We start from the raw sequence: 24,413 nt of genomic DNA, 5'->3' as shown, positions 1-24,413 counted from the left end.
TATTTCCCTTGCCTGCTCCTGCTTCTTTTTGTTTTTATCCCTTATCTTCCCAGGTGATCTCCCCTGAGCCCACCCCACCCCAGCTAATCTCTTGCTCTTCCACTTCTGCCTTTGTGTCTGCTTCTTGGATTACCTGAACTGACTCAGCTCTGTTCCCAGGTGACATTGTTGATCACAAGTCATAATCCCACTTCACTTCCCAGACATCAGCCTGGAGCAAAGTTCCCAGAACTTGCCAACCCATTTCGTCACAGAATCTGGAGTTTCCTGGATGTTAGTTCCACCTTTGTAGCTATGCAGGTTATTATCAGCATCATCCTGTTCAGCCTCTTGTAGGGTGTTTCTGTTGCTTAGAGAAGAGACAAAGGCACGAGATGATCAAAAACATACTTTATTTTTTTATAGAGACTCTTTCCAGGATCCCAGGCTGGAAAACATGGAAACCTCAGGAATGACCCCTCTCCATTTATACACTTCTTCCCTAAAATCAGGCCAATGAGGTCAGCTCCTGAATCCCTTTTCCTGGGATCCCACTCAGTCCTATCTCTTAGCATTCTGGCGAGGGTTCAGGAGCATAAAGATTCTTGTTATCTAGTTCCTCCCCAAAAGGTCCCCCTCCCCACCACCAATTACTGTGAGTATATAATATACATCAGAGCTCCTCCCTGAGAAAGAATGATGACAGGGAGGAGATTGGCACAATACAGATAACACATCCACAGCAACTGGTTTCCACATTTTGGAAGTCACAAAGACGGACCTGTGATGTCTCCTATTCTATTACTACTGGACAGATACATCAAGCAAACATACTTAGGAGGTAAACATTTGGAGATAAACACAGGGTGACATGTGTCTATAATAAGAACGAGACCCATGCACAGTGCAAATCATGATGTTCCTCACACATGGGAACTGACAACATTTTTATAAGCTAAATGGATGTTGAAGAATGAGTTGATGGAAGGCTTGCTGGCACTTTGAGGGAATGTTTAACCTTACTGAAAGCTGCCCAAGTCTGTCTCACACTTCCTTTTATGCACAGTGATAACTCCATTCAATCACATCCCTTTAGATCCCCTGGATGGACTAGTGGTTCTCTTTGCAGTGATCTCAGGGAACTCTCATTGCAAAGGCTCTCTGAAGGCCACAGCCTTTGGCTCAGTTACCCATGGTAAGAATGGTTTTTAAAAATCCTGTGAAGAGTCTGCTTCCCAGATACCTCCATAAGCAGCCTGGACTCACTAGGACAGCTGAGCCAGGAATGGCAAGTCTGGGATAAGTCCCCTTAAGTGTGGAAGGAGCTGCATGTCCCCAGCTCAAGGCAAAATCCAGAGCAAGTGCTCAACAAATCATTGTTGAATTCAACTCCAACCTTCTCTCCTGTAGATGGGATGACCCCAACTCCTTGATACTTTTTTCTTAGGTACTTCTCATAATCATGTTCATCCTTTTCATCCACACAGGGCATGATTTTCCATTGGAAGCATGACTAGCTGCCTTTTGTTGCTCCTAAATCTTGCTTTCCGTTCATGGATCTGCATTGAGTTGGCTTTACTTAGTTTATTTAAATCTTCCCATGCTGCTTTGCAGAATATGTTCTCAGGTTTCTGGCTTCTGCTACTGATATACAACTAATTCTCCCCAGGCATGTCCATACCCTTGTAGAGTTAGAGCCAGCAGGGGTGGTGGAGGCTGTAAAACCTGTGGGTGGTATTATTCTCCTCTTCACATCATGAATGCAGCCAATGCACATCCATTATTCAAACCACAAGGGCATTCATGAATATTACATGAAGTTTCTGCTTCCAGACACATCTGGGCAGGATACAGAAATGCTCACCTGCTGGAGACCCCAAAGCTGCATTAGAACATGAAGCATTCAGCTCATGGCTCTTGTCCTTTAGGGTTGGTGGGTAATTCTATCTCTTATAGAGAGGAGACTAGCAAAGCTATGGGGGAGAAAGGAACATTCAGACAATGAAGAGAATGCAAGGTGCCCTCTTCCAGAAGCACAGTTGCAGGTGCAGCCTCCCTGCTCAATAGGCATCTGAGCCTGCACCTTATGCTAGCATAAAGTCACAAATTTGGGTTTGTGCCTCTGCCTCAGATACCAAAAGGCTAGACACAAAGCCCACTTGTTGTGTTGTTCTGAGCTGTGGAATTCAGCCCGCTAAAGCATGCTGGAAAGATACCGGCTTTGGCATGGACTCTTTTGCTCTGTCAAAGGCCAAAAACTTCCAGAATGAATGTACTCAGGGTTTTAGGATACCTGGAGAATGTCTGAGATGGATATTTACATGTTTTAGCAGTTGCTGCCTCTCTAGGAGCTGGGTATTAGTGCTTCTACTCTTTTTGAGATTACTATTTTTTTTTTTTGGTAAAATATACCAAACACTTATACAATCATTGAACCATGGCACATTAAGATTCAAAGTGACACTTAGATTATTTAGTTCAGCCCCATTGCTTTGCCAGTAAAGAAAGAGGCTCAGATAGATTAAGTCTGGCTGGGGTCTCTTGACCCTTGGTTGATATAGACCTTAGATGGCATCAGCTGACATATTCCGCCCACCATGGAAGCTCAGGATGGTCACCGGGGACACAGTGCAGAAGAAACTGAGGCTTTCAATCCTGTGACGTTCAAATGAACTTAAACATTGAGATGCCAATAGGGGCAGGCATAGGTCTTCTTTTCATGGGTGCTGAGAAGATGAGGTTAGATCTTTCATTATGTGGCGCCTTCTTTTGCTCATGCTGTGAAGTGAAGGCTAGAGTGATGTGAGCCATGAGCTGAGGGAGGCTAATCAGAGCTTGGCTGAGGACAACTTTGCTGGAGCAAGACAGAGGCGCCAGGCAAACAGTCCTGTTGGATCTGTTATTGCACTGCAGAATTCATCCTGAAATGAGCACCCACATGCAGTTGAAGTTATCTCTAGAATCATGGAATAAACTGGAAGGTAAAATCTAGTGCAATATTTTCATTTTACAGGCTCAGAGAAATTCAGATTTGCTTTGGGTCACACAGATGGGGGATGGCAAAGATGGAAGAATCCAGATTGACTTTAGGATGAAATGTCTTCCCTAAACCATCTGATTCTTCCCCCAAAGCTCTGATGTTCAGGTGTTTCTGATGGTTTCCAGATCAAGGAAATACCCATGCATGAGAGAGGCAGAACAAGGATGGTGGTGGCTGCCTTGCTAAGGGCCTGCCCTCTAGGACAGCATATTGGAGTAGAAGCTGAAGCTCTCTGTCATGGTCTTGGAGTTGCTGCGAGAGGAGCCATTGGAGTTCAGATCCAGGGATGAAGGTGTGGCCTTGGGGCCTTCCTCTGGCTCCTCCTCATGGACTCCTACCACTGTGGAGACAGTGGTCTCCAAGCGGCTGACCTTATACACGCTGCCCTGGGTCTGGAGGTACCGGGTAGATTTCATTTCCAGCCCCTCATAGTCGCCAGCCCTGATGAAGGGGCAGCACCGGAAGGCGTGCTTGAAGCCCAGACGGAACCTGGAAGGATAGCACATAAGGAGGTGACCCCATGGGGACAGACTGCTTTTCAAGGGGCTTCCCACCATTTCATCAGCTTCTCAACACAGGACACTCCCAAGTGTGACTGTATCTGATTATTTTGCAAGTTAATGAACATCTGGAGAGGCTGAGGCCAAAAAGATTTCAGGGTCAGCTAATAATGTTAAATCTAGGACCAGCACCCATGTTCATGTGCAATGTACGTCTTTATCCAGGGTGGTCCTTGAGCTATGTATGCTCCCTCTTCTGGTGTGGGGTCAGAAGACTTTGGGCCAATCCAACATCAACCTAAAACTCACCAGGTATTTACGGTGTGCACCATAGTAAGCTTACATCAAAGCACAATGCAAGACTCAGTCCTTTCCCTCTAGTAGGCCACTGACTGCCAGAGTCATGATCCTTGGTCATGTCCCTTCGGTATGCCTCAGTTCCTCTGTTTGCTAAACAGAGAGAATCCACCTTTATTTAATAATATGCAGGGAGATTTACTCTAAAAAATTTAGGCAGGTCATCAAGCTCTTAGAGGAAGGATGTTTCTGTGAGTTAGACTAACAGAGAACCATTTGGGCAAGTTTAAGAGAATGTCTTTCCTGCTCTCTGTGACCTGAGTGTCTCACTCAGAGAAGGCTTTTCCCAGGCTGGTGACTGATGGGTAGAAGGCATTTTGTTCCTTCTCTTCCTGTCTGCTCCCTTCCCTACACAGAGGCTGGGGTGGTGCCCTGGATGATGTCTAGCATCCTGACCCCTCTGGGAAGCCCTCTACAGGCCACAGTGCATTTCTTATTGCTGAGTGCCATTCCTGATGGGCTCTCCCTTCTCTTGCTTGTCTGAGGTTGGTTTATGCTGTGAGGATGGCTCCCCCAGGCCTTGTCTGATCAAGTGAGGGCAGGAATCAGGTCTCTGAGGCCCTGGCTTCTTTTTGCTTACCCTACCTGCTGGAAATGCTGGATGAAACCTGGGAAAGCTGCCCGGGCTGTAAACCGGGAGAGGATCCAGCTTACAGGCTTTGTTCACTTACACCAGTCACAAAGGTTTCTAATCCTATGTTGCCCCTCTTCCCCAGCTCAGTTACCAGTATTTAAAAATCAGAAGATCTCACACACAAATATAGATTTCTGGTTTCTCTTGAAAAAGAAAAGACAACCAGGCTATGCTGAGCTCACAGTCCTCTGCACGGCCTGTGAGCAGGGGCTGTACAGTGTGGTGGTTAGTTTGCTGCAGTCCATACCTCTCCCTCTTGTCTCTCCCTCTGTGCTCATGTAGCTGCTTGGTGGCTGGTGGCCCCTGGAGAGTGTGGGGAATGGGGTACTCACCTGTCATTGAGGCAGCAGTAGATAATGGGGTTGTACATGGTGGAGCTCATGGCCAGCCACATGATGGCCAGGTAGACCTGCTGGATGAACTTCTTCAGGTAGAGATCTGGGTTGATGTAGGGCAGCAGGAAGAAGATGTGGAAGGGCAGCCAGCAGATGGCGAAGGTACACACCACCACGATCATCATTTTGACCACCTGGTAAGAGGACCAGCAGGTGAGATGACATCCTCCTTCTCTCATGGCTGCTTTCCCTCTCCTCTCTCTCCTCACCACACATGGCGTGATATGGGGTGGGGGGGTATTTAGAACATTGCTTTACAAGGAGGAGAAAGGATCTTTAATGTCCAGCACTAAGGGACGTTGGTTATATGGGCAGTTCTCAGAGTATGGCCCCAGGACTGTCATTATCACCTTGACTGGGAACTTGTTAAACATACAAATTCCTGGTCCCACTTCAGACTTAGTGAACTGGAAACTCCAAGGCTGGGACCTGGAATTCCATGCTTGATAAATCCTTCAAATGATCCTGATGTACTCTTGCATTTGGGGACAGCTGTGTTATGTGACTCTTCTGGGAAAAGGCTGAAGCCAGGGGAGGTCATTTAACAAGCAAAGGTGAAGGGGTGTGCTGCAGAGAGGGCTAGGGAGGGAGTAGCAAAAGGTGGGCAAAGAGAGGAGCCATGGGCTTGGGCAGCTGCTGGGTCTGGAGACTGCAGGAGAGGGAGGGGAAGGGCAGCCAGGGTGCATCAGACGTTTAAAGGGGTTTAAAAGAAGGTCTTCTGAATTTTGTGTGCTGTGGTGTAAATGTTTGTGTCACCCCCAAATTCATGTGTTGAAATCCTAAGCCTCTAGGTGATGTAGTAGTAGGAGGGCCTTTGGAAGGTGATCAGACCTGAAGGACAGAGCCTTATGAATGAGAATCCTGAGAAACCCCCACCCCTCCGCCATGTGAGGACACCAGGTGAGGCACCTTCCACCAACCAGGAGCTGCCCTCATCAGACACCCCAGTGCTTTGCTAGTGGACTTCACAGCCTGTAGAGCTGTGACAATCCATTTCTGTTGTTTGTAAGTTTGCAGTCAAAAGTATTTTGTTATAGTGTCTCAAATGCACTAAGAATCTGGATGATATAAACTTCTTTTTATTCCCAAGAAATCTTCAGTGAAGAACACTACAGCATCCATAATGAAATACCATGCAAAGAAGAAATGAAGGGAGAGAACAGAAAGAGGAAGCTATTCATATACTGATTTTCAGATTCTTGTGAATTTTAAGTGAAAAATGTGACCACAGTATGTATTTACTATTGTCATAAAAAAGAGAAAATAGTATATCTTAATTTTATTTATAAATGCCAATATCTAGGAGGGTTAACAAGAAACAAACAATAGTGGTTACTATTGTGTGTATGTATGTTTATATGTATATGAATGGGTATATGTGTGTGTATGTGTATGAGTGTGTATGAGTACATGTGAGTGTATGGATGAGTGTGTGTATGAGTCTATGAGTATGTATGTGTGTGTATGAGGGTGAGTATGAGTCTATGAGTGTGTGAGTGTGTATGAGTGTGTGTTTGAGTGTGTATGAGTGTATATGTACATATGAAGAAAGGTGGCTCTCTTCCTCCCCTGGTCTGTTACCCAGACCCATGGCTATCTTATGCCTGCTGCCTCTGGGTGGCTCTGCTCACCAGCCTGTAGCCTGTGCCAGGATCGGTTAGGAGCTGTCTGCTCCTCACTCACCTTGCGCTTGGCAGAGACTTGCTCATGGTACCGGTCAGAGGAGTCCCCAGGGATCTCACTGGCCCACAGTGTGATCCCCACTACGGTGTATGCATAACCAATTACCAGCAGGGGGAGGAAGTAGATGAGCACAGTCACGCAGATGTGGTACCTGCAGTAAGATGGAGGACAGAGGTCAGCCGGAGAAATAATTGGTGGTTAAGGCTCTGCAGCCACCTTTTCTAACCTTTGCTATCAGTATGGCTGAGCTACCAGGCACACTGTGGAGAGGCAGGCACCTCAGAGTGAAAGGGTATAAACCAGAGAAAGCAAATCTCTTTGATTTATGCTTTTCTTGTGAACTTTTTCTATAATGGATATTCTTGTTCAGATTCAAAAGGGGAAAAATGTTGATAAGAAGGAACTGAATTCATATATACTTAGGACAGTTTTGGTCCATGCTAAGTTCAATATTACTTGCCCCACCCCACCTTCCAAGAAATATAAGAATGCAAATTTATGCTTCATGAATAGAAGTTTATTATCTAGAATAAAGGAGGTAATCGTACCACTCAATTCATATCTGTTAGACTACACTTATGCTCAATTTTACTTGGGATTTAGACCAACTATTATATTTAAATGAGATCTACCATAATGGTTCATGAGCTTCAATTTATTCTATGAGATATATGGATTCACAAATATCAGTATAATTAATTAGCTTGGGGGAGAGGATAAGACTAGTTCTAGTTCTAGAACTTGGATCCAGGAGGGAAAGCCACAAAGTGTAAGCCATTTCTAAGCCTGGCCTTCATGAATATATGTGCACAGGGAAGCTGGCTGGGTCTTTGAGTCACCACTTGGATGGCAAATATCAACTGACTCACATTTGATTGGGACCCAAGCAAGAAAAACAACAACAACAACAACAAAAACTCCAAACAAGTAAAAAAAAGCCCCCAAACCTTTCCAATGTTAAATTGCTGAGGTTGTGAGGTTTGTTATGGCAGCATAACTTAGCCTATTTTGTTTAAGGCAAGATTTCTTCTAAGTAGGAAACTCAGACAAGTTTTCTGAATGTTGAGGAAGAACATTTTTCTGAGGGGGTTCATTGGCTTGTGTATCTGGCTACAGCCTGTTCCCAGACGTGAGTGTAATCGTGAGGCAGTAGTAGTGGTATTACTAATGAAAACAGCTAATGTCTTGGGAGACTCACTCTAGGTCTCTGCTTTGGTTTGGATGTGGTTTGTTCTTCAAAACTTGTCATTCTTCGAGCTTGGCCCTTGGTGTGGTGGTTTTATATTGAGATGCTAGAAACTTTAGGCAGCGGAGCTTAGAGATTCTTTGGCCATGAGTGCTCTACCTTAAAAAATTAATTGATGCTATCTGAGACTAGGGCAGGTCTCCTGGGACTGGATTAGTTCCCTTGAGAAGGGTTGATAGAGGTCAGCCCAGTACCTGTCCCTAGTCTCTCTTCTATGCATGTTGCTTGCCACTCTCACATGCACCTCTGTCATTGTGATGGCATCTGCCATGAGGGCCTTGCCAAAGTTGACCAGATGCTGGTGCTGTGCCCTTGATCTTCCAGAGATATGAGCTAAATAGTGCTCTTTTTCTATAATGTATGCAGCGCTGGCATTTTGTTATAGCAACATAAAACAGACTAATACTGTCACTGTGCTAATAATAAACTTAATGACAGCATTAGTAGCAGAAGTGGTCGCTAGAGTTTGAATGTTCATAAATGGCACAATGCTAAGCATTTTATTTTCATTCTATTATTTAATCCTTAAAGCAAACAATTGGGTAGGTACTATCATAATTCCATTTTTTAGATGAAGAACAACATTTAGAATTTAATTAGTTTGTCCAAATTCACTACTGGTAATGGGATTGGCTGGGATCAGGATGCAGGTCTAAGACCCAAGAACCAGTTTCTTGTCACTGAGGAAAAGTTATCCGCAAATTCTTTTCTTCCATTCTAGTTACAGTCTATGTTAATTCTCTGCAATGATTTTCTTCCATAGGGAAAAATCCACTTATTCACTCAATTTCTCCCTCTTCCATACTACATTTGCTTTCATCGGTTCTTTGTAAGGCTCACTTATTTAGTCCCCTGTGAATATTAAAATCTGCAGTTTGAAGATACTTGAGGAGTTCTTAAGTAATAAGTCATTGATTCAGAAAAGCAGAGTGTGAGCTCATCTGCTCTGTGCAGACACCTGCTTCCACCCCAGCAGGCTCTTGAGGTCCCCTGGGTTTTTACCTCCACCAGAACCACTGGGTTCTCCAGTTACCACTTCAGTGATTGCATATGGTATTTCCCACCTGATCTCAGTCACTCCTTCAGGATACAGTGCTGACTGTGCTTGTGAGCACAGCCTTGAGAGAGACTGTAGGGTCAGGGAGAATCTGAGAACCTCCTAGATGTCCTCAAGATACCTCCCTATAAGAATGGCCCCATGTCATGCAGACTTGATACTTGGTCTGTGGCAAAACACGCTACCTGAGCTTCACCAGGCCACTGCCTTTAAGGTTTGAGTGTGATGAGCAATTGTCAGCTCAGGAGTGTGAAGGGAGGACATTGTAGTCAAGTTGGTGCTCCTCTCCCTACACCACATGTCCTTACAATCAGGCAGGTCCCAGAACCTCCTGGAAGTTACTGTGGGGTGACTCAGCTACCGTGGGGTGGGACTGAGAATCTTCATTTATAATACGTTCCCAGGACACAATGCTGCTGCTGTTTCTGGTTCAGACTCCGAAAAAGATTGTCCTGGACCAGTGTTTCTCAACCAAAAATGCACATGAAAACCACCAGAGGAGATTTTAAAATGATCAATGCCCAAAGGTGCTGGTTAAAAAATTCCTAAGTTATTTTAACAGATGGTTAGCATGGAGAACCACTGTTTCAGACCCTGGATCTGCAATACCAATGAGTCTTTTTGGGAGCCTCCTTGTTGTTTGTGATTGAATGAGTTCATTAAAGTGTTCATTAGAAACATTCATTTTGTGATGTATCTGATGCTTTGCACTGGGGGCCTTGCTGATCAGGCAGGGACTGCCCGCTCCCAGGTCTAGCTAATTCCTAGAGATAACAAATGACTCTCTTGGGAGTGTGCATTCCATATGCAAAATAACAATCTAAACCTTAAGCTTTATTGGGCTCTTACCTTGCAGAAAACTATTTGCCTGCCCTGATCATCCTGAAGCCAGATATCAGACAAGTAGGGTAGCTCCTCCATCCCAGAGCTGCTAAAATTATTCAAGCTGGTCAGTCTTAAACCTGCTCACTCTGCCTCACTAGTTCTTTCCTGAGAAGGTCCATGAAGTCTTTCTTTTTGGCATGGGACTGTGCACCTTCATCTTGGGTACTGTGAGTTATAAAGTATCTTCTTTTTTTGTGTGTGTGTGGTCCTGGGGATTGAACCCAGGGCCTTATGCATGCAAGGCAAGCACTCTACCAACTGAACTATATCTCCAGCCCATAAGGTATCTTCTTTTTTTTTTCTTAAAGATTTTTTTTTTTAGTTGTCAATGGACTTTTATTTTATTTATTTATATATGGTGCTGAGAATCGAACCCAGTGCCTCACGCATGCCAGGTAAGTGCACTACCACTGAGCTGCAACTACAGCCCCATAGAGTATCTTCTTAATGGCAATTGCATCCTGATATGTTGACCTCACCATACTTAAATACAAAATAAATTCTGCATTTTAAAACTATGAACACTGTGAGAACTCATAAATCAGACCATAGGAAAATGCTAAGATGAATCAGTAAATATAGCTTATCAACCTTTTAAATATAACTTATCTTCCTTTTTCAAAGAAAGAAAAGTCATTTTGTTATTTGGAATCAACAAAATATATGGATTTAATTTCAGCTAAAAAGTGTTCTATTCAGGTAGAGCAAGGCTTTCCCATCTCTAGTAGAGATAATTCAGAAGAGCATAAGAATAGTATACAGCAATTCTAGTTCTAGGTATAGACACAAAAGAAAAGAAAGTCTTGACTCCAACAAATGCATGCAAACCATTACTTACAATAGGTAAAAGGTGGAAACAGTCCAAATGTCCACCAGTAGATGAATAATAAGCTAAATGTGGTATATCCATACAATAGACTACTATTCAGCTTTATAAAAGAATGGAATTATTGTCTGTAATCCCAGCAACTTGGGAGGCTGAGGTAGGAAGATTGCAAGTTCAAAGCCAGTCTCAGCAACTTAGGAAGGCTCTAAGCAATTTAGGGAGATTCTGTCTCTAAATAAAATCTAAAAAGGGTTGGGGATGTGGCTCAGTAGCTAAGCACCCCTGGGTTCAATCTCTGTACAATGCTCCCCCTTGCCCCTGGCCCCGGCCAATACATAAAAGAATAGAATTCTGACATATAGATAAATCTTGCAAACATCATGCTAAGTGAGTAGGCCAGACACAATCCGACAAATACTGTGGGAGTCCACTTATATGAAATATGTCATGGAGATAGAAAGTAGATTAGAAGCTACCAGGGGCTGGGGAGAGTAGATAGGCGATACTATGTAATGGGTATAGATTTTCTGTTTGGGATGATGAAAAAGTTCCGGAAATGGTTAGTGGCGATCATTGTACAACATTGTGAGAGTCCTTATGCTTCTGAATTGTATGTTTTAACGTGGTTAAAGGGGTAGAGTTTATATTCTGTATTTTTATCACAATTAAAAAATATCATAAAAATATTTCAGCCTACCCAGGATCCCAGGTCTCCAAATTTGCAGGCTTTTCTACCCTTGGCTACTCCTCAACACAGCCCCTCACTCTGAAAAGGCAGACCTAATTCTTGGATGAGATTAAAATTTGAACACATGCTTCTAAATCTTTAAAAAAAACACATTAGTTTTTATTTTTTAACTTTAAAATTAAAAAAAAGTTTATTGGTGCATTATAATCATACATAATAGCAGGATTTGTTACATATATTTGTGCAGGTACATCCTCCTAAATCTTGCTCAGAAAAACCCCTATTACTTAGAAATTACAAACACTCAATCCAGTGTTCAAATGATCAAAAATTCTAAATGAATGTAAGTCAAATGCATGAAGTTCTGTCATTAGAAAAAAGGAAATAAATATATTTCTTTTACCTTCATACCCTTCTGGAAGAATTTTACCATATTCTGTATTTAATTGGAGTCAACTAAATACCTTTCTCTCTCTCTCTCTCTCTCTCTCTCTCTCTCTCTTTCTAAAATCATTTTAGAGAGCAGGTGAGTGAAACAATGTAATCCTATTTTGTGCCGCTCCACTTGGGTTTTGAGTCTGATTTTTCCTAGGTTCCTGCCAGGCAGGATTTTATGAGCTCTTAGAATTAATATCTGCCTTGGGAGAAGGGATCTGGGGTCAGCAATGCACTAGAAGTAAGCCAGAGAAAGAAAGAACCAGGCATGAAAGCAAGAGGCAGTGACAGAAGGGAGTTCTTTGTGTGCTAAATGAGATGTGTGCTGGGGACCTAGCACATTGATTTTGATCATTAAGTCTTGCTGATGTGCTCATCAGAACTTTCAGAAGAAAGGTGCCTGCAACAACTTCATGCTGTGGCTCCATCGAGTTCACTTCTTTAAGCAGCAAGTGGGGCTTGACATCTTTTACGGGATAAGCTTGTCGAATATAAACCATGTATCCCCAATCCCACAGATTCCCTTGTCCTTACTGCCCTGACACCTTACTGCTCACCGCTGGGCTTATTGGTCTCACTAAAACAGGAGTTACCTCATTGTTCAAAGTATTAACAATTTTGATTTCTGAAACAATCCTCTACACTTGAAATCGAGCTGGATAGCCTTATTAAATAGTATCTAGAGATCTTTATAACGTGCTTGAGGGAGACAGTAGGTGTCTTGGAGTTGGGGAAGAAGGAGGCCAAGAGAGCATGGCCCTGAATTCCCCATCTTCACTCTAACAAGGTGGCTCTGCCTTTTGTTTTTGCATTGACTTTAGGCAGATGATTTTGTTTGAAAGGTGGTGGGTAGAAGATTTCAATAGTTTCAGAAAAGTTGAAGAGCCCTGGTATAATCCCAGCTCCCATCCAAGGCATCAACCCTTTGCAATATACATACCACATAAGCATTAAACATCTTCTAGAATATTCTCTGTGACATGCTGCTCACTACCTCTAAAGCTGAGCTACATCAGTAACTAGGGATTTTGTTAGAGTTGCAGATTCTTAGGCCCCACCTTGGATGGGTCTGCATCAGTGACTGCAGGAGAGCTTGTTAGAGGTATAAACTCTCAGGCCCCACCACAGATGGGCCAAATCAGAATGTGCATTTTAAAGGCTTCCAGGTGATTTATGTGCAAGTTCAAGTTTGTAGCACACAGCATTTTTTTTTCTCTTGTTTTCATGGGGGGAATCACCTGAGGAGCATTCAGAAATTCCAGTGCATGGATTGCATGCTAATTCTTCTGATTTAGTTGGTCTACAGTGTGTCCTGGGTGCAGCAGAGTTTTAGAAGCTCTTCAGGCAAATCTCTTGTGCAACCAGGGCTGAGCATAACTTCCAGACCCCTGCTGCTGACGGCTGGGACTGATGCTGTTACTTCTCAAATTGAGTGAAAGCCTATGGCCCTGTATCTCTGACTATCCATTCTATGTCACAAGCAACAAGTTGAACCCATCTCATGGGATGGCCCTGCAAACATGAGATGACCATGAACTTGCCTTTCCCCAGAGCTCTTTTTGCATAGAGAGCTTTTAGGGATCATCTCTCCTTTTATATGTGCTGAGCAGCCTCATCTGCCTGCAATTCCTCAAATGACCCTCAGGCTCTCTCTCCTTATTAGAGGATGACACTAGATGCTTGACTGTTTACTTGCCTCACCTTTGTACTTCCTAGAAAAAAGATCTGCGAATCAGTGTGGTTTCTTTGTAGAGAAAGGAAGCAAGCAGCACCCAAGCATTTTTGTAGCTCAATTTTTTATTCAACGGTCACAGCCAAATCCCATGTACTTTGAAGCTCTCTTGGAGGCTGGCAAAAATTGCAACCTATCAGTTGATAAATTCATCAAATATTTATTCAGTCCTTATTACATATCTGGTTCTGAGCTGGTTCTGGGTTGGGGACATTGAAAAGAGTCCTCCCATTCTTTGGTACTTTCTCCAAGATCTCACAGACAACCACCAGAGAGGGTAGCGTGGCAAGTGGAGAGTGGTTACCTTTTCAAGGAGAGTGAAGACATTGGAGGGATGTAAGTAACTCTTTGTAAATAGAGATATGATATAAAATACGTTAATATTCAAAATTTAATAATAACCTTAATTGCAAGATATAGCTAAGTTATTAGCTAGTTACAGTAATGCTTCTAAGTGCATGGAGAGTGATGGGAATGCAGAACAGTCTCTCCAGTTGATCAGGGAAGCTTCCCAGAGGAGGAGCTATTTGGCTAGGCCCTGAAATAGAAGCAGTAGGTAGGCAGGCCAAGAATGGTGAGGTGGTTATAGGTGGGGAAAAACCGCAAGTACTAAGGCATGAGGGTGGGGCAATCATGACATGATGTGGGTCCTAGGATATGAGTGGAACTGAATGGAAGCTGGCTGTGTACAGCAGTGTCAGGAGACATGGCTGGAAAGGAAGACAAAGGCCAAATCACGAAAGGCGTTTTATGATAGGCTGGAGAGATCCTGATTTATTTTGAAGTTGATGTGAAACCATAAAATGGTTTTAAACGAGATTAACGTGGTCAGATACTTGTGCTCTGGTGGTGGATGGAGGTGGGCAAGGCTACAGGTGGCATCCTTAGGATGCTGAGTCTTGACCTGGAGGAAGTGAGGATGATCCATGTTAGGGTCATGATGGGTGGGTGTGAAGGAAGGGACTTGGGAGGCACTATAGCTGGGAGAAAGAGCTAGTGGACTCGGCTGCTGGAGGCATAATTATCCTGGCTTTCTGGGTTAGACTTGTGGAGAAGAGTGAGGCCAACCAGTTCTGGGGCCCCAGGGAGGAGGAGCAGAGCTGTAGGGGAGTTATCTTTTGGACATACTGTCCTTGAGGGCAGGTGGGTATATTTCTGGATCTGGAGCTGGGATAAAAGTCTGGGCTGGCATTAGCCTTGGAAACTCTCATGTCCAAAACCATGAGAAGGTGACAGGATGCAGATGGCCATGAAATGAAGAGAGAGGAGGCCATATGTGGGGAGAAAAGCCCAGGGTGAGAGTCTAAAGACAGACAGGAGGAAGGCTCCAGGGGCAGATGGAACCTGTCTGAGGGGAAGGACAACGAGGCTGTGAACTTGCTGTCTGGTTTCGTCAAGCTGGACCAGGCTGGTCAGTGATGGCTAGAATAGGTGGGCTGAGTCAAGGGAAGTGAGGAAGTGGAGGCAGTTGGTGGTGACTCCATTCTTAACAGGCATGACCATGGAAGGGAGGGTTGAGGACCATAGCTAAATGAAGGGCAAGAGATGAAGGAAGACATCTTTGTGTTTGGTTGAAAAGGCAGGGGATATGCAGACCTCTGTACCTCTCTGACAAACCACCCAGTCTGCCTTCAGAGTTTAGAAATGCTCTCACAAATGATATTCAAATACTAGGCTCCAGCAGAAAGAAGCCCAGCTCCCCGCTCAGCTCCCTGCCCCCCATTCCTTCTCCCTCCTATCTGCTTAGGAGTAGGGTAGGGTGTGGGGGGGTGCAGAGTGGAGAAGCTGGTAATGTCTACCTGTGGAGGCAGATGGCTAATAGTTCTGCCTGAAATCTTGATTGGGTTGATATGTAAAGATATAACAAACCCTCCATTAAAAGCTTCTGCAGATCATGTTGCAGAAAGAGAGGAAATCAGATGGCCCTTGGTTTGGCTGAAGACCTTATGGAGATTTGGGACAGGAAAAAAAGGTCGCCTAATTCAGGATCAGGCAAAAAATATAGAATTGGTCTTTGTGGGGAAAAGTAAAAGCAATGGAAGCAGCTGTGGTGGTGGCAGGGAAAGAGCTTGAACCCTGTGGTTGGAAGAAGAACTTGCAAAAGGGTACAGCTAGCAAGAAACTTTCCTGTAGTGATGGCTGCTCAAGGCACTGCAAGCAACAGTGGTATCTGAGAGTAAATATCAAGAAAGTATAATCCTGTCCAATGCTGTGATTCCCTGATTTTACTTCCCAAGTCTTTGTTAAACTAGGCCTTATCCAAGAACTCTAGGTTAATGGGGCTTTGAGAAAATGAAGGAGGAAGAATTATTTACAGAGTGGAGCTAAGTGGGCTAGTGATAGATGATGGGGAGAGCAGAGTTCCCAGGGGTAAGTTGTTTCTCATATTGGGTCGGGGAGGAGATCTGATGTAGGGGGGAACCTGCCTCAGAAAGAGGAAGACAGAGAGAGACCCACAGAATATGTATTATGTTCCTTGGTCCCTCTTTCCAATCTGCCAAATGATGCCCAATCCTTTGAGGATTCCTGAAATCCTTGAGGGATGTTCCACAAATCCCAACCAGCCAGAGCCTCAGAAAGCTGAGGTAGATAATTGCCACTAGGTGGCGCCAAACTGCAACCGGCACCTGGATCACTGAATACTTGTTTAGCTAACTCACTTCCAGTAATTAAACAATAAAGCAATACACACACTTTATGTGCTTGAACTCATTGTATGCTACCCACTACCCACCCTCATTTCCCATGTCCCTGACTAGATCATCATTCAGTTTTTCAATTTGGGACTTGCATAGCAAGGGTTATACAAACCTTCTTGGAATATTCTAACCCCACTGAAAACAAGACTGCACTGAGTACCAGTGAGCACTGCTCAGGGTTTTGCTGATATAACTCATCTACTCTCTTTTTCTCTCTCTTCTTTCTATTTGTGGTGCTGGAGATTGAACCCCAGGGTACTCTAGCCCTTTTTACTTTTTTTTAGGTGGTGCTGGGGATTAAACCCAGGGCCTTGTGCATGTGAGGCAAGCACTCTACCATCTGAGCTATATCCCCAGCCCCTATAACTCATCTACTCTAACCCCTATGGGTGGGTCTGAACTGTATTGTGCGATGCCCTGCTTTCGGCTAGTCTATCACTGCAGTGTGTCCATGCTGGGTGAGTAACCAGTGACAGATCTGGGGTGGGCTTCTGCCTTGGCTGCTGCAGCCTGTGATGAATGCTGAGCTGGGGAGGGCTGGGATGTGTGCAGAAGAACCGAAGCTTATACTTCTTCATTCTGCTAAACACATTATTTTGGTGGAGCTTTGTCTAAAATTGCTTCAAACAACGGCAACTGATAAGACTAAACATTTCTCATATGGGTAAGCTACACCACAAATATGGGTATTGGTTGGTATTTTACATTTCCTCCAGTTTCTGGGTTGGAAAGACACTTAAAACAATTGAAAACAATCCTAGTCACAATAGTTTGTGACTAATCACTGGCCATGTCTCCAAGTCTGGACTAAGTGCCCAGTCTCATGGCCCATGTGTCAAGTGCCCACCCTTCTTGTTGTGACTGGAAAATGTTTTGTCTCCACAGGACAAATCTTAACACAACCACCACCAACAAATAGGCAGAGAAACTTTTCTTCTGAAGAGATTTAGTACAAGTGTGATCCAATGTAAATAGCCATGGGCTTGTGGACAACATAGAAATTTCACATTTTCCATGTGCAGTAGTTTCAGCATAAAGATATTTCTGCAAAGTGGATTTGATTTCATGTCATTACCTTTGGGACTTCAGGTAAGAGACAGATATTGCTAACCCTGTTTCAAATTGAAAAATTAAGGTACAGGGAAGGTAATTGCCTTGTTCAAGTCACTCAGGGTTGAAATGGAAATGGAAAAAAGATATGTCCTTTTCTCATCCCAACCCTTTGCACTGTTTTCTCTTTCTGCTCAGATGCACTAAGAAGAATGGATAAATGCCACTCAGATCAGAGAAACCACAGTTTTTCAAGAATGAGTAAATATGTCAAGCACACAATTTATCTGCAGCATGTAATCATGGCAGATAATTTATTGAAAAATAGCACAGCTTACAAAAGCAGACCCAGAATTGGATTCCATCTAGATGGGTGACTTGGAAGGTGTCCAGCTGGATTCCTGTTTATGTCTGGACTCCTTCTCGTATTTCTTCAGCCTCTGCTTGTCTTGAACCCTGAACCCAGCGAGACTCTCAATTGACTGAAATATGTGAGAAAAACAAACACCCTACTTTCTGTTCCTCAGCCAGAAGTTTCTCAGCATAGACAGTAGACCATTATGCCATGAGCCACAAAAGGCTGCCGGGCTACAGTTTCCATTAACAAATTGAGCAGTACAATTTACATGTCTCCCAGAAATGATCAAGAAGGCTACATGAATCAATTTGAAGTCTGCTTGAGTTGCATGTGAGAGGATGAACATTTTAAATGTGGGAGAGTGGACAGATTTTCCTACTTCCCCAAGTTGGCCAAAGAGAATCTAATAATTTCTGGATCATTCTTTTATACAACCTCTTCATCTTACAAAAAGGGGGCTTTTATTGAAAAGCTAATCTGTGCAATAGAGGTGAAAAGTCCATACGGCTTGGATGTGGAAGAGGTTTTGGTGGGGGAGGGTATGAAGGGAGGAGTGGCAGGATATGAAAGCAGGAGGTAAGCAGAGACAGGGAATTTTTGGTAGGTATACCATCAAAAATTATTTAGGGTATTTACTAATGAAATTCTTATTCTCAGGCCTATTGAACTAGGCTTCATGAACTTGATTGTACTGAGATACTGAACCATGCATATTTAGGGTTTATGAAGGTGGCATGCATATTGTTAGAAAAGTCACCAATTCAAGTTTTGGGTCATCCTTGTGTTGAGGTGGTGTCTTTAGTTATGGATGAGGAATGTGGAAGAAAAAGGCCATATCATTTCTTCTGGGCCCCATTCATTTAGTCACCTAACTGCTGATTAATTCCCTACTTTGGGTTTTGTGTGAGGATATAGTAATAATTAAAAAGGACCTGGTCTCACCTTTGAGAAGCTTAAGCAGTAGAGGGAAGACAGATAGTAAAGAAATATAATAGTAAATAAATATAAAATCATAAATGTGTTAAGTGAATAAAGGAACAAAACAGTGGGTAGTGGTGGTAAATGCCAGGGGTTCACACTCAAATAACTCTGATGAGTGATTCTTTCATAGAGCCCTGAAGGGCTGGGCAGCTGTGGGAAAGGCATAGGGAAGGCGTAGCAGGCAGAGGCAAGAGCAGGCCCTGAGGTTTGAATGAGCTGGTACACTAGAGCCAAGAGAAGCCCTCTGGGGCTAGATTCTAGGGGTAGAGGGATGAGGTCCAGGAGATATAAGCAGTAGCCACAGCCTTGAGTGTCCTGTAGGCCATTCTCTTGTTAGCCAGGTCTTTTTTGGAAGTGCCTAGTAAAATCATTGAAGGGGTCAAGCAGGGTGGGGCATGAACCAGCTTTGATTTGGGGTTAGTTAAACATGCAAGCCAGGGCCCAGATGAGATGTTGCACTTTCATTTGGGTAAGACAATGAGACCAGAAGGCTGTATTGGTCAGGGTTCTCCAGAGAAACAGACTCAGTAGGAGATCTCTCTCTCTTTCTGTCTCTCTGTGTCTCTGTCTCTCTTTCTCTCTCATGTATCCCTCCATGTATCTCTTAGATTAATTTATTTTAAAGAACTGGCCTACATAATTGTGGGAGTTGAAATCTGTAGGATAGGCTAAAAATTTAGCTAAGAGTTTGAGGCAGAATTCCTTCCTGTCCAGAAAAATCTCAGTCTTTAAGAAAGATTTTCTGCAGAAAATCTTTTGCTCTTAAGGCCATCAACCTATTGCATAAGTATGGCCCACATTATGGAGGGTAGCCTGCTTTATTTAAAGCAAACTCAAGATAAATGTTAAACACACCTACAAAATACCTTCATAACCACATCTAGGCTAGGGTTGGCCTATTAGCTTGACCAGCATGGCACAAAATTAACTATCATATGGGTGCAACTAGGATAGAGAGCTGCTAAAACTCAGGATATGATCTGGAGACATTTAATAACAACAATGACAACAATCATCACCACCACTGGCACCGTATTAATAACTATCACTGATGGAGTGTGTGCCACAAGCCAGACTCTGCTCTTAATGCCTTTCATATATCTTCATTCACTTTCACCAACAACAATTTTTGTTTTACAGATGATAAAATTTAGTCACAAAGATTGCATCACCACACACAGCATAATTCCAGAGCACATGCACAACTACTGTGTAAATAACATTCCCTAGAGTTGTGCAAGGCAGTTGACCCTGGCAGAAAGTTTAAGTGACTAACCCAAGAATTATGTTTTAGAAGTTAGCATTGGATTGGAAAATTATATGGGAAAGTACATTGGGTATGTGATATATATGCTTTTATTATATGTGTATATATTTAATAGTATGCTGAGTTTAAAAATGGCAAATTATTAAAATTTCAATAATTGCATAATTTGTTAAGGGATACATAATATAAAAAATGTAAATTGTGACATCGAAAATCCAAAAATATGTGAGGGAAATGGAGTCACAATATATAAAGAACTTAAACAAGTAACAGCAAAAGACAAACAATATAATTTAAAATAGGCAAAAGACCTGAATAGACATTTCTCTAAAGAAGATGTACAAATGGCCAATAGGTATAGGAGAAGGTGATTAACATCACTAGTCCTATGGGACACAAAAATTAAAACTGTAATGAGATTTCACCTCAAACCTTTTTGGCTATTATCAAAAAGACAAAAGAGGTATCTGCTCATGTATTTATTGTAGCACTATTCATAACATATAAGATATGGAATCAACTTAAGTACCCATCAGTGGATAAATGAAGAAAATGTGATATACTCACACACACACACAAAATGGAATACTATTCATCCATCAGAGATGAATTCCTGTCATTAGTGACAGGCATAAATCTGGAGGACATTATGTTAAATTAAATGAGCCAAATGCAAAAAGACCGCTACTGCACCATCTCATGCATATGTGGAATCTAAAAGAGTCCATCTCATATAAATTGAGAGTAGAATGGTAGTTACCAGAGGTTGGAGAACCTGGTGGGGAGGAGGAGATGGTCAGATTAGTCAACAGGTTCAAAATTAGAAGAAATAAATTCTGATGTTTGCACAGAAGGGGGACTATAGTCAATAATGATGTGTTATCTATTTCAAAAAGCTAGGAGAGAAGATTTTGAATGTTTCAACTGCAAAGAATGATCAATGATTGAGGTGAGTGGATATGCTAATTACCCTGATATGATCATTACATAATATAGGCATATATTGAGATACACCATGTGCCCCATGAATTTCTATAATTATTATGTCATTAAAAACAAGGGTAAGAAAATTAAAAACTGACCATTTAGAATAGTTTTAGATATTCAGAAAAGTTGGGAAGACAACGCAGAGTAGCCATACATTACTAATACATAGTATAGATAGCTTCCCTTACTATGAACACATTATTAGTGTGGTACATTTATCTCAATTAATGAACCACTATCAATTCCTTAGTATTAAAGTTTATATTTTATTCAGATGTCATTAATTTTCTCCTCATGTCCTTTCTCTGTTCCGACACCCCACAATATACCTACTAGCTGTGCCTCCTTAGGCTCCTCTAGGTTTGATAGTTTCTCGGATTCCCTTGTTTTTGATGAACTTGACAGTTTTGAGTTGGACCAATCAGTTATTTTGAAAAGTGTCCCTTAGCTGGGATTTGCCTATTCTTTTTCACAGTTAGCATGGGGTTATGTGTTTTGGGGAGGATAACTACAGAGGAAGAGTGCCCTTCTCATCTTTTCATATCATTACCATCATGACTGAGCTCTGTTGCCAATGACCAAGGTCTCTAGACTGAGGTGGTGTTGTAAGGTACTTCCATAGTAAGGTATTCTTTCCTCTCTCTTTCCAAGCTGTACTCTTTGGAAGGAAGTTACTACATGCAGCTCTAACTTAAGAAGTGGGGGGTTATGCTTTCCCACTTGAAGATATACTATTTACATAAATTATTTGTAATTCTTTTTCATGGAAGATTTGTCTATTCCCATTTATTTTTTACTCAGTCTTTTATATTAGTATGGACTCATGGGCATTTATTATGTATTTTGGCCCATAATCTAATACTATTACTTTTATTTGTGGTTTTGCTCTCATTCCTATAACTTTGGACATTTGGAGTGTTTCACTTGCTTCTTGTGTTCCTCTAGCCCCCTGACATTGTGTGTGTTCCCATGTGTGCATGCATGTATGTGTGTTGAGCATGCATATTGAGCATGTTCTTCCTTCTGGGAAATACAAGGTGCTCCAGGCTCATGCTGCAAATCCACTGTCTTCATCCTAGAATCAATTGTTTTTTCCAGGGAAACCTGTTCCTGAATTCTATGAGATATGGAACCCCATTAACCTTTCTAAGAGCAATCATGTTTATTATGCCCACCCGCAATGCTTACCCTTCAAAATGAGGGAAATCATTCCTAATTTACATAGGAGGGACATTAATGAACTGACCTCTAAAAGTCATGCAGCAAACCTTGAACTGGACCCTAGGTTTTCATGGCAACAAGCCTTGAGTTTCTTCCAAATGCACTTTCATTTTCTATATTCTGCTGCTTCTTTAGGTCTTTGGTAAATTTCATGGGCTCAGGAATTCCTACTCATCTAATCCTCATAACAGCCAGAAAAGGCAAATGTGGTTACATCTTTACCTTCACTTGCAGTGAGGATGCTGAGGCAGAGCAGTATGTAGGCTACACATATTGGTGCATCCGGTGAGTGGCCAATGTCAGATGTTTACCCAGGCCCTCCGACTCTGTGGGCTTTATGCCTCAACCCTCTACTGCAGGGCCCAGCAGTCTCCAGCCCACAGGCCAAAGCAGTTCACCATCTGTTGTAATATGGTTCATGAATTCAGAATGATTTTTACATTTTTCAAATTGTCAGGAAACAAAAGATGAATATTATTTCATGGTGTGTGAAAATTGTATGAAATTCAAATATCAATGTCCATAAATAAAATTTCCTTGGAACACAGTTATTTCCATTCACTTCAGTATTGTCTTTGGTTATTTTTGTGTTCCAGTAGCTGAATGGGGTAGTTGTGACAAAGAAGGTGGGGCTTGCAAAACCTAAAATATTTACTGCCTGGCCTCTTAGAGAAGAACTTTTCAACCCTTGCTTTAAGAGAGAAACTAATTTTCCAAGAAATCTCCATACTGCTTTCCATATTGGCTGCACCAATTTGCAGTCCCACCAGCAGTGTATGAGTGTATCTTTTTCCCCAAATCCTTGCCAACCCTTATTGTTGTTTGTATTCATAATAGCTGCCATTCTGACTGGAGTGAGATGAAATCTTAGAGTGGTTTTGATTTGCAGTTCTCTAATTGCTAGCGATGATGAACATTTTTTCATATATTTGTTGATTGGTTGTATATCATCTTCTGAGAAGTGTCTATTTATGTCCTTGGCCCATTTATTGATTGGGTTATTTTTTTTTTGGTGTTTAACTTTTTGAGTTCTTTATATACCCTAGAGAGTAGGGCTCTATCTGATGTGTGAGGGATAAAGATTTGCTCCCAAGATGTAGGCTCTCTATTCACCTCACAGATTGTTTATTTTGCTGAGAAGAAATTTTTAGTTTGAGTCCATCCCATTTATTGATTCTTGATTTTAATTTTTGCACCAAAAGAGTCTTATTAAGGAAGTTGGGGCCTAATCCCACATGATGGAGATTATGGCCTACTTTTTCTTCTATAAGACACAGGGTCTCTGGTTTTATTCCTAAATCCTTGATCCATTTTGAGTTGAGTTTTGTGCATGGTGAGAGACATGGGTTTAATTTCATTTGTTGTATATGAATCCAGTTTTCCCAAAACCATTTCTTGAAGGGGCTATCTTTTCTCCAATGCATGTTTTTGGCACCTTTGTCTAATATAAGATAATTGTAATTTTATGGGTTAGTCTCTGTATCCTCTATTCTGTACCATTGGTCTACCAGTCTATGGGTCTACCAGTTTTGGTGCCAATACCATGCTGTTTTTGTTACTATTGCTCTGTAGTATAGTTTAAGATCTGATATAGAGATGCCACCTGCTTCACTCTTCCTGCTAAGGATTTCTTTAGCTATTCTGGTTCTCTTATTTTTCCAGATGAATTTCATGACTGCTTTTTCTATTTCTCTGGGGAATGTCATTGGGGTTTTGATTGGAATTGCATTAAATCTGTATAGTGCTTTTGGGAGTATGGTCATTTTTTTTCAAGATTTTTTCCTTTATTTTTATTTTTTTTAATGTGGTGCTGAGGATTGAACCTTGGAGGATTGAACCTAGTGCCTCACACATGCTAGGCAAGTGCTCTACCTCTGAGCCACAACCCCAGCCCAAGTATGGTCATTTTGATAATATTAAATCTGCCTATCCAAGAGCAAGGTAGATCTTTCCATCTTCTAAGGTCTTCTTTGACTTCTTTCTTTAGAATTCTGTAATTTTCATTATATAGATCTTTCACCTCTTTAGTTAAGCTGATTCCCAAGTATTTTATTTTATTTTTTTTGAGGCTATTGTAAATGGGGTAGTTTTCCTCATTTCCCTTTCTGAGGATTTGCCACACATATACAAAAATGCCTTTGATTTATGGGTGCCAATATGGAAAGCAGTATGGAGATTTCTTGGAAAATTGGGAAGGGGACCACCATTTGACTCAGCTAACCCTCTCCTCGGTCTATACCCAAAGGACTTAAAAACAGCATACTACAGGGACTCAGCCACATATCAATGTTTATAGCAGCACAATTCACAATAGCTAAACTGTGGAACCAACCTAGATGCCCTTCAATAGATGAGTGGATTGAAAAAAGTGGCATATATACACAATGGAATAT

At 42.1% G+C, this 24,413-nt stretch overlaps 1 protein-coding gene across 1 annotated transcript in view; it reads right to left on the bottom strand.

Moving 5' to 3' along the window:
• Positions 1–466: 466 nt before the first annotated feature.
• Tacr1 (tachykinin receptor 1) overlaps positions 467–24,413 on the bottom strand; it is a 155,063-nt gene continuing 131,116 nt past the window's right edge. Inside the window, exons 3-5 of the mRNA XM_046432361.2 lie at positions 6,589–6,739; positions 4,843–5,039; positions 467–3,508 (exon numbers count right to left, since the gene is read on the bottom strand). Of these exons, the coding sequence (XP_046288317.1) occupies positions 3,217–3,508; positions 4,843–5,039; positions 6,589–6,739 (640 nt within the window). The 3' untranslated portion in view covers positions 467–3,216. The remainder of the gene's footprint in view (positions 3,509–4,842; positions 5,040–6,588; positions 6,740–24,413) is intronic.

This window comes from Marmota monax, unplaced genomic scaffold (genome assembly GCF_021218885.2).
Source record: "Marmota monax isolate L192 unplaced genomic scaffold, Marmota_monax_Labrador192_F-V1.1 WCK01_AAM20220418_F8-fsc00106, whole genome shotgun sequence".
Lineage (NCBI taxonomy): Eukaryota > Metazoa > Chordata > Mammalia > Rodentia > Sciuridae > Marmota > Marmota monax.
This window is presented reverse-complemented; position numbering and strand designations above follow the sequence as displayed.